Consider the following 16,936-nt stretch of genomic DNA (forward strand, 5'->3'; position numbering starts at 1 on the left):
TTTTCAGAACGTCATAAACCCATATTTAGTTTACAGGTTGTATGCAGGATTAAGGAGGTCAAATGTAAAGCTCTTAAGAGACTTCTCATTCTGTACTTCTAAATACAAAAACAGGATGAAGAATTAACGGACGCGTGAGATACAAGCCATGTGCAAATTGTTTATTTTGGGATCTATAGCAGAAGGGTTGTGAAAGTGTTTGCAAAAGATGTGACAAGCCCAACTTTTCAAAACTATCCTAACATTCAGCACAACACGGACAACACGACACATGGTAACCTCAAAACCACTCTCACGTCGATAAAATAGGAACTCTTGACACAAAACACTCGCGCCGATATCGGAATAGGAAATCTGCTCCAAAACCACACACACCGCAGAAGAAGGAACTCTATGAACTGATAATGATGAATATGCTTGATAAAAAGGCATTAATAATGATGGTAATAATCATAAACGGTGTTGGTACCGTTGGAAATTGAGGAATGTGTTGTTTGCGGAGACATCTCAGGTTGCTAATACGAGCTTCGCTAGGTTTTGGTGAAAGAGCGGGAAGAAGGCGTCAAGCGGACCACCGGAACACCACTCGAAACTCCCGCGGTGATTATATATTTCGGTATATATTCTTTGTATACATTCCACACGTCAACGTCTAAAAGAGAACAGTACTTGGATACAAAAAGATTGCATTGTTTAGGCAAAGTGGACTACGGTTACACGGAGAAAGGGTCGCGTTGCTATTTGCGCTTTTCCTACCAAACGATCAACAGTTCCTTCGTACTCGCGTCGCTTTTCCACTGCGGCGTACCGGCCCGGATCGGGGAACCGCGCCGCATTGAACGCACCATGCTAGTAAACGAGGCAAATTTGATTTCAAAGGTGATTGGCGCTATGGCTCAAGCTAACAAGTGTGTTTTTACAATTACACTTGGAACCCTGTCGTCTGAACAGATACTAGAAAATTACAAATAGTACTTTGCATCTCAGTAAAGGAGGAAAAATGGATCCAAAAGGAGTTTGGGGCAGACTGTGGATCAAGATCAAGCTAACATTAAGCATGTATTTGGAACCCTGTCTGAGCAGAAATTTGTGTCGACGTGTCATGTAGGTACCATGCAGTGGAAAAGGGACGTTAGTGCGAGCCCATCAAAAAGACGTCCATATAAAAACACTAAAACTTCACCTACAAGCAGCTCTTCACTATCACGCTTGGTCCAAATGAACACGACGATACTCTGCTCACCTTTTAAATATGTCTCAACATGATATTAGAGAGGCAATAATAGAAGAAAAAAAAAACCCCGACAACGTTGTGCGCCCTAGTGGCGAGCTTGGATGGCGCGTGCCGGCGGCGCGTCCTCGGCCATCTGCACCAGCTCGTTGACGGTGTGCAGCAGGTTGTAGCCGTGCTTGCGCAGCAGACGCTGGTTGAGGCGTCGGTCCCGGAAGCCCATCTCTAGAAGCATGGCCATGAGGGACGGGTCCTGTCGGGCTGCCGGGTCCACACCGCGCTGCAGAGAGAGGGAGGACACGTTAAGGCTGGTTGATAAGGCCTTGCTGGAAAAAAAAAAAAAGGGTCAAATGATATATGCTTATATCACAAAAATGATAATATTTTTAATTGACATTTTGAAAATTTCTTCATCTACAGGAGCAGTACAAAATGACCACAATATTCCAGAAATTTTGAAATTATTAAGTATATAATAAAACAATTTTTTATAAACACAGTAAAGAATTTTAAAAATCTTAAAAAAAAAGCAAATTTTATATATATATATATATATATATATAAAAAGTAAAAATAATTATAAAAATTCTGACACTATCGGCCCCTTTAAAAAATCTGACAGACGATAAGACATCAATTTATAATTGTTAATTACAGGTAACTATTGAAATTTTATAATAGATGCTGCTAAGCATGGGAATTCTTTGCACATTTTGTTATTGTTAAAAATTAAACCAAGATAAGTGAAAGTTGAGCATTTCAGATATTGTGAAATTTTGGAAAAAATATTTACTGTATAAAACAATAGGGCACTTTTTAATTGTACTTATAAAAATTCTGACGCCAATTTTTTTGGTCACTTTTACTAATGTAAAAATAAAAATGAATATCGGCCCAAAATTGACAACATTTATTAGAATTGTATAAAATATTGAATCCAATCCAATTAAAATATAGCAAAACTTAAGTGTCATTTTTAATAACTGGGGGGGGCTTCATTTTGGTAAATATTTTTTTCACATTCAACATTGTTTTGGCTGGAACTCTTTTCCCCACATGTGACCCCCCCCCCCCCATCCCGGTCTTCTCCAAGGCAGCATGAGGTGATGTACCTGTATGGGACAGTTGGGCCCGGTGAACAGAGCCTTGTAAGCGGACGCCGCCACTGAGAGAGCCCCCTTGACCAGGCCCTCGGTGAGGCCTCCTTGACCCCTGCAAGATATAAACAGATATTTGAGTCTTAATTCATCCTCCTGTGTTGTCTTAAATGATGATGAGGACCTGGGCTGCAGTGCGTTGCCGGGCCTGGGGTTGTACGTCTCAAAGGCGCTGGATGCTGATCCAGCGGATCTGGACAGACCTGATGAAACTGCATAATTAGGATCAACGGAGAAGAGGGGAAAAACAACAACATGCAAGTGTTCGAAAAGAGGAAGAGCGCCTTCTGCTGAGACAACGAATCGTGCTAGCCACGTTTCCTTTACACGCCACACTGGGTTTCCTCTTTCAACCCAAAATAAGACAAATCCTCTTCACACAATAACAAAGAATTAATACAATTTGCTTTTTAATAGTTTGACAAGTGTGTCCTAATACACTTTTTTTTTTTTAAATAATTAAAGTGATCATGCTATGCAAAAGTAGAAACATTTTTTTTCCTTTAAAAAACAAAAATCTCTCCCAAAAACATCTTTAAAGAGTGTAATATGCTATAACTAGCGTCCCTCACCGTTGGCGTGGACCCTCGGCGTGTGCGACTCATCTACCTCTTGACAAGCGTCCTCTGCCAGGTACAAAGCCTCGGACCTGAGACAACAAGCAAGCGCAAATAAGGTCATTAGCGACAATAAGCAGCTAACAGGAAGTTGACTACCACACCAAGATAGCTTTAAGTGCTCAATGTACAGGATGCGTATCAAGTGATCACGTTAACAGGAAGTTGCCCAGGCTAAACAGGAAGTGCTCATCTCACCTGGGCGAGTAGATGGCCGGCGGCGGGGGAATCACTTCCGGTGTGAGCGTGGCGGCATCCAGGGTCTGTGAGGCGCACAGCATCTGGTTGACGCTGCTGTGGATGGTGAGGGCGGGCGAGGGCGGGCCGTCGCATGCCAGGTCTTCGTCATCGTCCGTTTGCTCGTCGTCTTCCTCCTCTCCTGGCGGCGGCGGCGGCGATGCCCCGCCTGTGTCCGAGGCGTAGTCTTCCTCTCGCAGAGGCTCGGGGCTGGCCAGCGTGGCGGTGACGACGGCGTCGGGCTGCGACATGGCCGAGCTGTACATGGACTCCCCCAGTGGACGAGTCGTGTCGAAGCAGTCGGGGAGGACGATGATGAAGTCGTCGCAGGAGGATGACGACGACGTCTGGCTGCTCACCTGAGGAACGCCAGGAGGAAGGTTAGATGAATATATGAAGGGGGGAAAAAAAATCAAAGGAATGTTGCGATAGATTATATGAAGACAGGCAGAAACATGAAAGCAAACATTTGAGCTTGATTTGATCCATAAGCAGAAAAGGTGTGGCTACAAACATTTGTCACCGAACAGGAAGTTGCTCGAGTGCTCATGTAAGTGAGTGACAAGGTTGGTAGAGTGATCATCGAACAGGAAGTTGACTAGCCACTACCCTGGTTGAGGTATCAGATAACAGGGAATTGACCAGAGTAAATGTGTAGCAGGAGGGTGACTAGTTGCTAGTTCGGTTTTAGTTAAAAGGAAGTTGACGAGCGATTGAGTGATTATTAGAGGAAGTTGACGTTGTTCGAGTCATTGGGCAACAGGTAAATGACTAGTTACTAGAGATGTCATTTAACAGGGAGTTCACTAGTGACAAGGTTGCTAGAGTGATTGTGTAACAGGAAGTTGACTAGTTACTAGCCTGGTTAAGCTATCAGATAACATTGACTAGACTGATTGTGTAACAGGAGGTTGACTAGTTACTAGATTGGTTGGAGTATCAGGAAGTTGACGAGCAATCATGTGATTATAAGAGAAAGTTGAAGTTGTTCGAGCCATTGGGCAACAAGAAGTTGACTAGTTGAGATGCCATTTAACAGGGGGCTGACTAGTGACAAGGTTGTAAGTGATCATGTAACAGAAGTTGACTAGCAAACTTGAGTGATCATGTATAAATGAAGAAGATGATGAGTAGTTACTAAGTTGATGGAGGCAACAGGGAATTGACTAGCGACAAGGTTGCACTTGATTATGAAACAGAAGATGACTAGCAAACCTGAGTGAGTACGTGAGAAGATGATGACTAGTTAGTAGTTACTAAGCTGTTGGAGGTCTCAGGTAACTTGACTAGTGACAAGGTTGCTAGAGTCAGGGTGTAAAACGAAGTTGACTAGTAAGTTACTAGGCTGGTTGAGCTATCAGGCAACAGGGAGTTGACTAGAGTTATTGTGTAACAGAAGGTTGACTAGATACTAAGTTGACTATGCTGCTTTATGTAACAAGAAGTTAATTAAAAAACAGATTGGTGGCGTGATCGTGTACCAAGAAGTTGACAAAGTTGTCCAGTCATTGGACAACAGGAATGTTGACTAGTTACTAGATTGGTTTGAGATGCCATTTAACAGGGAGTTGTCTAGTTACAAGGTTGCATGCCATCATGTAAGTTGACTGGGTTGTTTACCTCATCCCAGTCGTCCACTTTCTCTTCCTTACAATCCTTCGCATCTTCATCTTCCTCATCCTCATCATCGCAATGCGGATCAGCAGGTAGGACATCAAGTGGTTCTGTCGCAGCTTTTTGGGAACAATAGAAAATACGCGTGTCATAACATAATATTACACGTGAGGCATTTTCAAGCGGAAAGTTGTGCCAACCTGGTGGTGTGGTTGTTAGCACGCAAGTCTCATTTCCTTCCTGCTCGCCCTTTTCAGGCGGCGGCTCCCTCTCAAGGCCGAAACTTGGACCACGCGAGACAACTGCGAGTGAGCAAATAAACAATTTTCACAATAATTTTTTTTTTTTTTGCATTTCCATTGTCCAAATATTAAATGTGTGTGAAGAAGTCCCAGTTAACCCGCTTTTTAAAGCGAATGCTAATCTACTTCCTCCATTTTCCTGAAACCATCACATCAGGATGTACCCAATCTGCTTCCTCACCCTGCGGCTGGCGGCCGGCATGTTGCTGGCTCCTGCGCACTGGCCTGTGGTCGGGCGCCTCCTCCAGTGTGAGCGAGCGCATGACCGTCTCGCACAGGAACTGCGCGCCGCTGATCTCTTCCTCGCGCTCGCCGTCCGGATACGCCACCACCCACGGCTCTCTCTGGTGCCGTGGTTTTCCTCCTTTATACGACAAACATCCTTATTAACTCGTTCACTGCCATTGACGGCTAAAGACGTAAAAAAATTCATTCGAACTATTTCTATTAGTTTCACATTTTTTTCCACTTTTGTTAACAAGAGTATGAAAACCGAGAATTTTTTTTATTGTACATTTAGAACAGATATAAAAATAGTGATTAATCGTGACTATATAGTCATGCGATTAATTACAATAAAAAAATGTAATCGTCTGACGCACCTAATTTTTTTTAATATTTTTTTCTTTAAATTAAATTTAAATTAAATTAAATTAAATTAAATTAAATTAAATTAAGGGCATCAGGCGATTATTTTATTTTATTTTAATTAATCACATGACTTCACTAGTTAACTCGAGATTAATCACAAATTTCACAAATCTGTTCTAAATGTACAATACATTTTCTTCTAGCTTTTCATACTCTTGTCAACAAAGGTGAGAAAAAAAAAGTGAAACTAATAGAAATAGTTTGAATGAATTTTTGACGTCTATAGCCGTCAATGGCAGTAAATGAGTTAAAGGGGAAGTGACTCAACCCCCCACCAAAATCCAGCCATTTTTATCCATCTCCGGGGCGGCCATTTTGCCACTTGCTGTCAACTGAAGATGACATCACAGTTGCTCAGGTCTCACGTAACAACAAATCACATCTCAGCTTCAGAGAACAGGTGAGCTGTGATTGGTCGTGGCCTGAGCCCTGAGAAACTGTGATGTCATCTTCAGTCGATAGCAAGTGGCAAAATGGCCGCCCCCTGAGATGGATAAAAATGTCTGGATTTTGCTTCATAACTCATATTCCACAAATGTAATATTAATCATAATCATGACTAGTGAGGTCACTTAAAACACATTATTGTCGAGAAATGTTGACGTTTTCCACTTTTCGGCTGCTTACCAAAAAGTTTTCGGACACCTGTGACCTGCGTGTCGTCTTTTATCTCAGCAGCGAGCACCTTCTCTGGCCCTGGTGCATCATGGGGCAGAGGGGAGATGCAGGGTGTCAGATCTAAGGGGGGAAAAAACAAAACCAAATGTGTACTTTTTCTATGTTAACGGTTGTCACAGCAGGACATCTGGTCTTACCCACGGGAGTGTTGGTAGGAACCTTCTCCAACTCCTGCACAATGTTGATGTCCATCAACTCAAAGGACAGAAGATCCTAAAGAAGCAAATATAACATTGAAACCATTTTTGCTTATACGTGTATGTGTGCGGTCTGAGGTGCGCACCTGAGCGGTCAGCAGGTCCATGTACGGCAGGAAGAAGCCGTTGTGGCTGATGTCCACGGACAAGTTCTCCTTGGCCCGGACCTCCTCATCCTTCGTCCTCAGCTGCTCCCTCTGACAAGCACAACAAATATTAGCAACATTAGCATCATCTCGTTGACCTCAGTGGTTGTTTTTTGTTAATCTCCACACATGAGGGGGAAAAAAAAAGATAATCACAGTGTCCTAAAAAATGGATCAATGACTAACTAGTCGTTTCCGGTGGTGTTGAAGTGTGTTGAGGCCGTTGCCGGGCTCGACCACGATGCTGCACCACACACGCGGCCCGAACTGGTGGCCGCGGTGCGCCAATCGCCAATGTGAGGTGTACGTGCCCTCCATCACGGGCGCCACAAAGGTCACGCTGACCACGCCGACCTGTCCCGGCAGCAGCAGGGGTACGGGCACCGACCTCCTCTCCTCCGAAGCAAGACCGAGGTTGCCCCACATAAACACCAGCTGGGCACACGCGCGCACACACACACATGGGATACACGAAATAGCAATGCCACACAAAGCAGTGCAATTTTTTTTTTTTTTAGCTTAGACCAGGGATTAGCAACCTTTTCTGTCAAAAGAGTAATTTTGGGCGAAAATAATCATGTTTGGAGCCGCAAAACATTTGAACATTGTGATGAAGGAAACAAAGTGTTAGTGTTGAGTCTAATTTACTGAGGGCCCAATAGACAATTAGAGCTGCACCATAACTAAAAAAAAATATGACAGCAGCTTCCCCAAATTTTTTTTTTTTTTGTCGTCCGTTTTTTTTAATTGTTTTGTTTAAATTTTTCCCACATTTTCAGATTTTTCCTTTCTGTCACATATCTGACATTTTTGGCCATTTTATGGACATATGGTAATTTTCTGCCCCTCTTTTTCCTCCTTTGGACATTTAATGGTTATTCATTGGCATTTTTTCTACCTTTTTTGTTATAAAATTTCTGACATTTTTGGCAATTTTGCAGACAGTTTATGGGATTTTTCGGGATTTCTTTTGTTTTTGAATATTTTATGGTTACTTTTTGAACGCTTTCTTTTTTGGGGCTTTTTATTCATTCTCTTGACTTTTTGGGGCAATTTCATGAACATTTTAGAGTAATTTTCTCTATTTTGTCTTGCTTTTTGGACATTTTATTGTAGCTTTAAAAATATATATATTTTTAACAACTTAAAAATGTGGACTGATTTTTTTAAAATAATTAATTTTAATCTAAATCATTAATTCATTTAAATACAAAAATATATATAATTTCTTTCTACTTATATATATTTTTTATAGAGTCACAATAGAAGAACATATGCCTCCAGAGTCACAGGTTGCAGACCCCTGGCATAGAGAGAACTTTCGCCTGAGCACAAAGTTATATAGTTTCCCAAAAATTTGTGAATTCTCAATTTGCGAATACGCAAACGTGCAGGTGAACACTGCACCAGTTCATCCTGAAATTCAATCCAAAAGCCGACTACCACTAACTTTTTGTAAGCAGTAAGGGGAAAAAAGTGCGAAGTGTGAAGCAACAGAAGGGGGTCAAAGTGTGGAGGCTGTCCTCTGTGGGGGGGTTAAGGGGGGGGTCAGATGGGTGCAAAGGGTACCTTGGTCTCGGGGGTCCAGCCGATAGTTCCCGAGTTCCTCATCTTCCAGTATTTGATGAACTTGGTGCCGGGCTCCAGACGGGTGCCGTCCGGCAGATTTTCATCCAGAAACAAGGCGGCCATAGTGGGCAGCAAGGACGAGGAGTGCGAGGCCCCGGGACCCCTAGTTTCAAGTGTACAGAGCATTGTTGAAAACAGCCCTGCGCTCTCACTCTCATCTCTTTTTGTTGTCTACCAATCAAAAAATGCCAGGAGCCCAGATTTGTGTGTGTGAACAGGTCAAAAGCATTTCTCTTAGAAAATCTATGAAGCAGCAGCAGCAGCAGCAGTTTTCACACCGAGGTAGTTCCGACACTTCCCCACCAGCGCAGAGCAGCCAGCGACACACTCATACAGACTAGATTACAAAGATGGCATTTTCGTGGAAAAAAAAAAATTGCATCCATGCTGGATTCGAGGTAACCCAGCACTTGTTGGACGCCCCTCCCAGGCGGCGCTTACTCTGGACTGGAGGCCTGGGGGTCAGGGGCCGGGGCCGGGGCCGGGGCCGGGGCAGGGGCGAGACCTGAGGCCGTGTCTGACGCGGCGGCCAGGGGTGGCGGGGCGGGGGCCTGGGTGGAGGCGGAGGCCGTGTTAGTCAGGGCAGCGGCTGCGGCTCGGCCCGAGGTAGAGGGCCCGCTCCACTGCAGGCCGGCCCGCTTCTCCAGTCTCAGTTTCTTCTTGATTTCCTTCACTTCGGCTCGCAGCTGCCTCCTTTCCGCTTTGAGGCGCTGTCGCTCGGCCTTGCGCACCGTCCTGTCTCCTCGCCGTGGGAACCTGGTTTGGGATGTTATCAGGGGAAGACCTTTTTGTTGACTATCAAGATTTGCTTCCACTAACTATTCATGAGCTACAGTCAGCTAGCTTCTCTGAGAGCTTTCACCCCGTTTCAAACAAGCGTCACTCTTTACCTCAATTCTCCCGACATTCCGTGCTCGGGGATGGACAGGGGCGTCTTGGTTCTCACGAGGTTGTGGCTGGGGTCGTGGCTGTGCCGACACATCTCGCACAGAATGCAGGACGGGCAAACACTAGTAGGAAAAAGAGCCAACATGAGCAGAGGAGTGACTTAGCGCAATCTCAATTGACCAATTTTAGAAAGAAGTGGCTAACTTGAAATCGACAGTGTAAATTAGGGATGTAACGATAACCGCAATACAGTGATATCGCAATATCAAAATGGCCGTAATAACATCGTCATGTCATAATTAAAAGCACCTGTTAAAAAGGTTAGCTTGTATTCCATTTGTGCAGTACCAGCGCCCTCTGGTGGTTAGTTTATTAGTGCTGTTTCATTTTAATTAGGCATGTTTTTGGCCACCTATGTTGAAGACCCACGCTAATGGCCATTTGAAGGGAAACATAACACATTTGAGATCCTCCACAAGGTGACTTAATTCATAATATGTGCGTGCAGTAGCAAGTTAAGTGTTGTTAGTGATTGTAGTTTTTTTTTTTTTTTTCCTATTGCCAATCTCCCACAATATCGTGATAATTATCCTATCTTGACCTTATTGGATATTGTTACATCCCAAGTGTAAATGCACCTCATGTAAATGCTGGGTGGTCAAAAGGATCACATGATTTGTCATTCTACCTGCACTTGTAAGCTCCTTCAGAAGTCAGCTTGTTGCAGCTGCTGCAGTTTGGAGTGTAACCAAGAGACCCACTGGAGGTGGAGGGGCCCGGCTTGGGCCCCACGGTGGTGGCGGGGGGGCCGGGCCTGGGCCCCATGACTGGGGCGCAACTTGGCCCGCTGGCCTCGGGGGGTGGCGGCGCGGGAGGCTTGTGCGTACAACACTGTCCGGAAAAGTCGCTGCACATGCGCTCCACCACCTCCTTTACCACTTCGTCTTTGAACTGTGAGGAAAGTTCATTAGTGGCGGGGTGAAAAGGGACGTGAAATATAACGCAAGGATGACTTTTTACCTTCTCCATGTAGGATCTGAACCACATAGGAGGAGGCTCGTCTTCTGCTTTGGACCCTTTGTTGTCCTTGGCGGTCACCTGGGGACCAACCCAAAAGTAGAAAATAGTCTTCAGAGAAGCTCAGAACTGTAAGACGGTCCAGTTCAGTTTTCTTTCTACAGTGTTACATCAAAGCACATTCCATACATGGGATGAGGGACACATGAGTGGGACCAAAATATGACCTTACCGGTTAGCACAGTAAATCTAGACGTGTCGGGTGAGTGAGCGGATGACATATTTCATTTTTATGTGGGATTAAATGGCACGCTCACTCTCTTTTCACTGGCCTTGAATTAATAAACTGCATTATTTTCTATATCTGTTCTTTAAGTACTCTACCATGTAAGAGTCTCAACGACATGGTTTAACAAAGGAAAATAATGGCATTCTCTACCCAACTGTACTGCTTCCTGTGTCTAAAAGTATCTAATTTTGTTAAGATATGACTCCAAAAACCATCACACCTACTAAAACAGCTGAATTAAATTTTGTCAATTAAATCATCCAGGCTCCATCACATGCACGGATGATTTGCAGAAGCTCGGACCGCAAGAATATATTCAAGAGACCACAGTAGCCATTAGCCACCTGGTGGAGCAGACTTTGTGGGTCAGAAGCCCTTGCAGTGATCTCATCAGCCGCCTCTGAGCACACCTTGTCACCGTTCAGGTTTGGTACAGGCTCACAAATAGAGTGGAAAAACCGGTTAGCATTGCGGCTAAGTTAGCGTTGTTTGAACCTGATATAGCGCAATTGTCAGCAATGGACGAAGTGGACATGGGCGATATTAATTTCACCCAAGACTCAATTGCCTGAAAGCGCTTAGAAGAAATGCAGAGGCGAAGGTTTGTGAAACTTTAGGGACATTTTTTTTTTTTGCATGTTTAATGAATTTTTCTGATACTTCTGGATTGAGGGAGAGGGGGTATATTTTCGTTCTTCATTTGGTGATGATGAAATTAAATGTTTCTATTTATTATATGGCTATGATAGCTCATTTCATCTCTACTTGTTGCAAAGTCACGCCAAATGTTTCCGTCCTACTGTTTTGCAATGTCACGCGCGTCACTCATTGAACGGAGTGCCATATGACTCATACATGCAAACATGAGGAGAATCGTTTTTGGGACCTTACAGCTTCGCGCTCCGGGGTGACCTGCGTGCCCTTGTCCACAGTCTTGACCCGCGACGGGTAGGGCGGCGCCGGTCGGAGGTCGCCCTTCAGCTCTTTGACCTCGGTCTTGAGCGGCCCGCCGCAAGCCTGCCCCTTCATCTTGAAGACGTTCATGATAAGGTGGTTGCCCTGCTTTTCGGCACTCTGTTCGCAAACAAGCCACAATGTCGCATGGTGAATGATAGCGCCCGCCATACAGTTTGAACTTAATAACAGTGTGCTTTAGCAATGTACATCAACGGAATGTGAGGTTTGTGTTTGCTTGTTGTGACATCAGATCAACTACGCCCTTCATTTTGAAAGAGAATGTAAGGTAGGGCTGGGCAATATGGCCAGAGGTTGGAAAAGCCGCTGTTAAAAATACAGACCAAATTCTTAAATTGCCAACACTGCCTTTTTTTTCTGTAATCTAGCTCCACTCTTTTCACAGCCATATTAATGAAAGCAATGTATGTTATCATGGATGCACTAGTATGAGCTATGGCTAAAATAATGTATCTGGAAAGACATCGACAAAAAAAAAACCTCAAATAAATCACAACAAATAATCACTCAGCCCTTGTGTTAGGGATAATAAAAGAATTACATCTTTCAGTTTTGCCATGACATCATTGTTGCAACACCTCTGCATCATTATAATCTATGATCTCAACTTTTTAGTTCCTGACAAAAAATTATACACAAATAATAAAACCAGCAGTACCTTGATAGCTTCCTCGTACTCGTCTGAAATTAGAACAACAAAATTCTCAATCAGGTCATTTGGAAACCAAAAAATATAACATTGAATCCTCATTATTTCATTTTTCTTCTCTCTCTCTTCTAAATAACATGGATCCGCTCTGGAGAAAGAAACAGGTATTTCTCACCTTGACTGTTGATGCAAATCTAAAGAAATAAAGAGGGAGACATTTGAATAAATAAAACAAAAACATCTCGCTGTCACGTGCGCATACGGTAATATATTACCTCTTCACTGTCCTCATCAAAGTACTTGACTTGAAAGTGGTTAATTCCGAATGACGCTTTGATCTGGAAATTAAAGCAAACATATTTGATCGCCAGCCATTCGCTGCTATCACGTAAAACTCGACCGTTGTGGCGTCGTTTCAACTTAAAGGTCGCGTAAGTCTACCGTACGCTTACGAGTTTATTAGAAAAGTGTCCGAATAAAACATTTGACGGCTTAATGTGACCACTTTTAAGGCTAGGCCACGTCAGGGCCTAGTTGTCGTCGAACTGCGCCAACACGCTCGGCTAACAGCTCACCCAGGCTTCCACCGAGCTCCACTCCAGCTTGTCCAGGTCGCCCGCCAGGAATCTCTTGACGTTCCCTCGAAAATTGACTTTTATAGTCACTGGGAGCCCCATTTCGGGCCGATCGCCAGCCCACCCCCAGAAAAAGTGCCTTTGAATCCGAGGTGTCGCGGGTGCGCTCGATTTCCCTGTTGCGCTCGACTGTCTTCTCTTGTTTACATCGTCAGCTGCGTCGAGAAAAATACGGTGACGTTTTTTGCGCACGCGCACTTCCGCGCAAACGAGAGGCCCTCCCCTCTAGGGATCGTCGCGTTGTGATGTCGTCATCAGTGCGCTCACCAAGTGTGGCTGGCAAGCTGTAAAGCCACACACGTTTTTACCCCCCTCCTCCCAAGTCAATTTTAATGCTGTTGGGACGCTCGCTCTTCGCCTATCCGACAGCATAAGATGTCTTCACTGCTCAAGGTGGACAATGAAATTAAAACCAAGGTACGATCGCGGCTGCCGCGTGTTCACCTGAAGCTTTAAGTTTACTATGGTGCGTTAGCTTCATTCTGAGTAGCATGATGTGAATGATCAGGCCGCGCTAGCCGGCTTGTTTCCCGCTTACTCCAACACAGCTGCCAACACTTCTCACGATCTGTCCACATTTCACCGACACAGCCCATAATGTGTTTTAGCGATAAATTTGTTGCCACTCGCCGGGTTAGAAAAGTAATGGTTAGGAACGCATGCAGAGAAAGGCCCTGTTGGCTACGAGCTACCGGGTTAGCCCAATGGAGCCTACAGAGGACAAGAATGGTGTCATCTTTTCTACGGTTCTGTGAAAATGACTTTTTCCATAAGTGTGTGTGTTTAAGATGATGCAGACTACTACAGAGGTGTAACAATGTTATGATTGTATTGAATATATAACTAATCTAATTGTAGTAGATTTTAAGTATCATTAGACATAAGACATTTTTCTTTTTTTTCCAGAGCTGTTTACATTTGCTAAAATACCCATAAAATTCACTAACCATAATATTACGACTTGAATATGTCATGTTATTTATATGCTATATAATTTTCATAAATAAATAACCCATTCTGTTTTTCTTTTCCCTTAAAAAATAAATAAAAATCTCTTAATGTGAGCCTTTGGTGCAGATACAAGCGCTACATAATTGCAATCCATTTTCCATAATAAATAAAACCAATCCTGTAGAAAGCGTACTCTATTTAAAAAACAAAACAAAAAAACATTTCCTCAAAATTATACCAGGTTAGCCTAATGGAGCAAACACGAAATTATTATTTTTACTGTGCAGTAAAAATTGTCTTTCCCCTGTGTGTTCAGGTTGATGCATTTCGAGAACGTATCACTGCAGAAGTAAGTATTAATGCACCGGAAGATTTTTATTCCATTTCGTTGTCACAACATTCTCAAAGTTGTTCATTTCTTTCAGGCCGAAAACCTAGTTGCAAATTTTTTCCCGAAGAAGTTACTGGAACTCGATCACTTTCTTAAGGTCAGTGGTGCTTGGATGTCCAAATGCGATTGCTTTTAAAGTTGATCTAAGGTGATATGTAAATATATATGTATGTAAATATATATAAAAAATGCATTTTTAATCATTTTAACCCCACACAATAATTTTTAAAAAGTTTTGCAAATGCAGCGTAGTATCAAAAGTCATAGTAATGACGCAGGCAACTCACGCGGTGATTATTTGGAGCGCGGTGTGGAATCCACCAGTTTCATCATCTTGCCTTGTCTTGCAGGAGCCAATCATAAACATTGTAGAGCTGAAGGAGATCCACTCGGATATCAACCTGACGGTGCCCGACCCCATCCTGCTCTCCAACCTTCACGATGGACTCGATTCGGTGAGCTGCCATTTAACCGCGACGTCATTGGTCACGTTTGCTGTTGTTGACATATCTCATCCGCGTCATCTCAGCAAAACGCCAAAAAGAGAAAACTGGAGGACGGCGATGTCGAGGACAAGGGTGAGTCTGACACAGCGAACCGGCTTGTATGGCCCCCTTAACTTAATTTCTCCTTTCTGCGCAGTGACCGGCACCAAGGTCTTCGTCATGCCTGGTGGGATGATGAAGAGCAACGGCAACCTGGTGGATCTCATCGAAAAGGTCAAACCGGAGATCCGAACGCTCATAGAGAAATGCAACACGGTGAGCATCGTCAGAACGAAACGTGCCGGCGGGCGAATTGTGGGGCGGCCGGCGAGTTTTACGTTGTGCCCCCCCCCCCCCCCCCCGCCCGCGTAGGTCAAAATGTGGGTGCAGCTGCTGATTCCAAGGATAGAAGACGGAAACAACTTTGGGGTGTCCATCCAGGAGGAGACGGTGGCTGAGCTGAGGACGGTGGAAGGCGAGGCGGCCTCTTACCTTGACCAGATATCCAGGTCGGTCCCGTGTGTATCTGTGGATTAGATTCGAGCCAAAATCGAAAACCTGAATTTGTTGTTGGGTTCATCTTGCTGCAGATATTACATCACTCGAGCCAAGCTGGTTTCTAAAATAGCAAAATATCCACATGTGGTGAGTCCTTAATAATCCAGTAAAAGCACATTTGGTTCCGATGAGAGCATTACGAAGAAATGATCGTTTGCTTTTGTCTGCCAGGAGGACTATCGGCGCACAGTAACGGAGATCGACGAGAAGGAATACATCAGCCTGAAGATCATCGTATCGGAGCTTCGAAACCAATACGTACGTCTTTCCCGGTCAGTCGGCGGCTTCGACTCGACTCGAGGGTGCTCACGCCTCGTTTGTTTCCGTTCGCAGGTGGCGCTACACGACATGATTCTGAAGAACATCGAGAAAATCAAGAGGCCTCGGAGCAGTAACGCCGAAGCCTTGTACTGAGCGCCGCCCAAACTCCCAAGCCCACGTTCTGTCATTTCAGTACAATCAAGCCCCATACATACAAAGATGGACACCTGCTTTTCTTTTTTTATTATAAGAGACTTTTTTTCCCGGTTTTAATGACGCCAAATGGTAGGGGGGTGGTTGCATTCTAAACAAGAGTGTACTTTTTAAGTTGTTAACGTCGGAGTGGTTTGATTTGTTGCGCTTGCATGAATGATGGAGCAATTGTTGTTCATCTGAACAGTGGTTGAGAAGGAATGTTATGTTGTACAAGTCAGTTTCTAGGTCCACACAAAAAAAATTCCACCTCATTAAAATATTGATTCTATTGAATAAAACTTTTTTTTTTAAGAAAAGTGGGATTTTTATTTCAACCATATTTGTGTTAGTATAGCTTTGGCCTGTAGGGGTCACTGTGGTGTGGACAGGTACTTAAAATGACATCATAGTGGAATGAGGAGTAAATATTTTACATTTCAAATGTTCTATATTTAAATGTTAAGTCAATGAGATTAAAATAAAGTAAATATACATTAAAGCTGCCTCGTGGAGGAATCTGCCCAAAAATATATTTACAAAATCCTTTTTAGTTGACCATTTATGACTAGAACATCTAATTAGTAGATTAACATGTTGGCCAATAGTTGTCAGATTGGATTCGGGTTCAAATTTCCTACCCTCTGCTGATGTGAGGTAAAGTGCACATTGTGTTTGCAGTTTCATTTTGAAATTACATTTTCTCCATTCAACAGCTTTTAATTTTTTTCTTTACTCATTACAGTAAATAAATCATTGTAATACATCTCACATGTCACAATTTGATCAATTTAATATTTTTTCACAAATTGGTAAGAGTCCCCATGCACTGTAGGTGGTATATATACAAATTGACCAATCTATTATTGAAAATGGCTTGCTCTCTGTGACAATGCAATGTTAATGATTGAACAAACATGGTGTGTTGTGGGGTCGCTTAAAAAGTCTTGATTTTCGAGGTACAAGGATTCCCATTGAAATAAATAACATACCTAATAAAATCTCCTAATTCTAGTAGATTTGAAAAAGAACATATGCAAATCATCTTCAGATATCCCGTTGTAAAGTTACATTTTACAATATACAGTACTCCAAAAAAATAATCCCCAAAATACATTTTGTAAAAGTACTTCTCTTATAAGATGTGGCCACGCCCACAAAATCTTACTAGAGATATTACACAACT

General features: G+C 43.3%; 2 protein-coding genes across 3 annotated transcripts; one reads left to right on the top strand and one right to left on the bottom strand.

Annotated features, from left to right (window-relative positions):
* Window positions 1–146: 146 nt before the first annotated feature.
* On the bottom strand, window positions 147–14,902 carry nbr1a (NBR1 autophagy cargo receptor a). 2 transcript variants are annotated; one of them, XM_077549969.1, is made up of 22 exons: window positions 14,542–14,902; window positions 12,553–12,615; window positions 12,453–12,471; window positions 12,287–12,309; window positions 11,545–11,727; window positions 10,368–10,445; window positions 10,036–10,298; window positions 9,350–9,469; window positions 8,901–9,215; window positions 8,400–8,562; window positions 7,017–7,265; window positions 6,771–6,881; window positions 6,625–6,700; window positions 6,437–6,547; window positions 5,340–5,522; window positions 5,057–5,158; window positions 4,863–4,975; window positions 3,204–3,601; window positions 2,961–3,037; window positions 2,513–2,591; window positions 2,344–2,443; window positions 147–1,511 (listed from the first exon to the last, which is right to left on the bottom strand). In XM_077549969.1, the coding sequence occupies exons 5-22, from the start codon at window positions 11,695–11,697 to the stop codon at window positions 1,320–1,322; spliced, it is 2,883 nt and encodes a 960-aa protein (XP_077406095.1). In that variant the 5' UTR covers window positions 11,698–11,727; window positions 12,287–12,309; window positions 12,453–12,471; window positions 12,553–12,615; window positions 14,542–14,902; the 3' UTR covers window positions 147–1,319. The 2 variants fall into 2 exon arrangements, with proteins under 2 accessions (XP_077406095.1, XP_077406094.1); XM_077549968.1 differs by lacking the exon at window positions 14,542–14,902 and adding an exon at window positions 12,853–13,098.
* On the top strand, window positions 13,143–16,070 carry psme3 (proteasome activator subunit 3). Its single transcript, XM_077549993.1, has 10 exons — window positions 13,143–13,329; window positions 14,180–14,212; window positions 14,289–14,351; window positions 14,605–14,709; window positions 14,784–14,832; window positions 14,897–15,015; window positions 15,112–15,248; window positions 15,330–15,384; window positions 15,469–15,555; window positions 15,631–16,070. Exons 1-10 carry the CDS (start codon window positions 13,288–13,290, stop codon window positions 15,709–15,711), a joined length of 771 nt encoding a protein of 256 aa, XP_077406119.1. The 5' UTR covers window positions 13,143–13,287; the 3' UTR covers window positions 15,712–16,070.
* The last annotated feature ends 866 nt before the right edge of the window (window positions 16,071–16,936 follow it).

The sequence above is a fragment of the Vanacampus margaritifer genome, chromosome 18 (genome assembly GCF_051991255.1).
Source record: "Vanacampus margaritifer isolate UIUO_Vmar chromosome 18, RoL_Vmar_1.0, whole genome shotgun sequence".
Classification (NCBI taxonomy): domain Eukaryota; kingdom Metazoa; phylum Chordata; class Actinopteri; order Syngnathiformes; family Syngnathidae; genus Vanacampus; species Vanacampus margaritifer.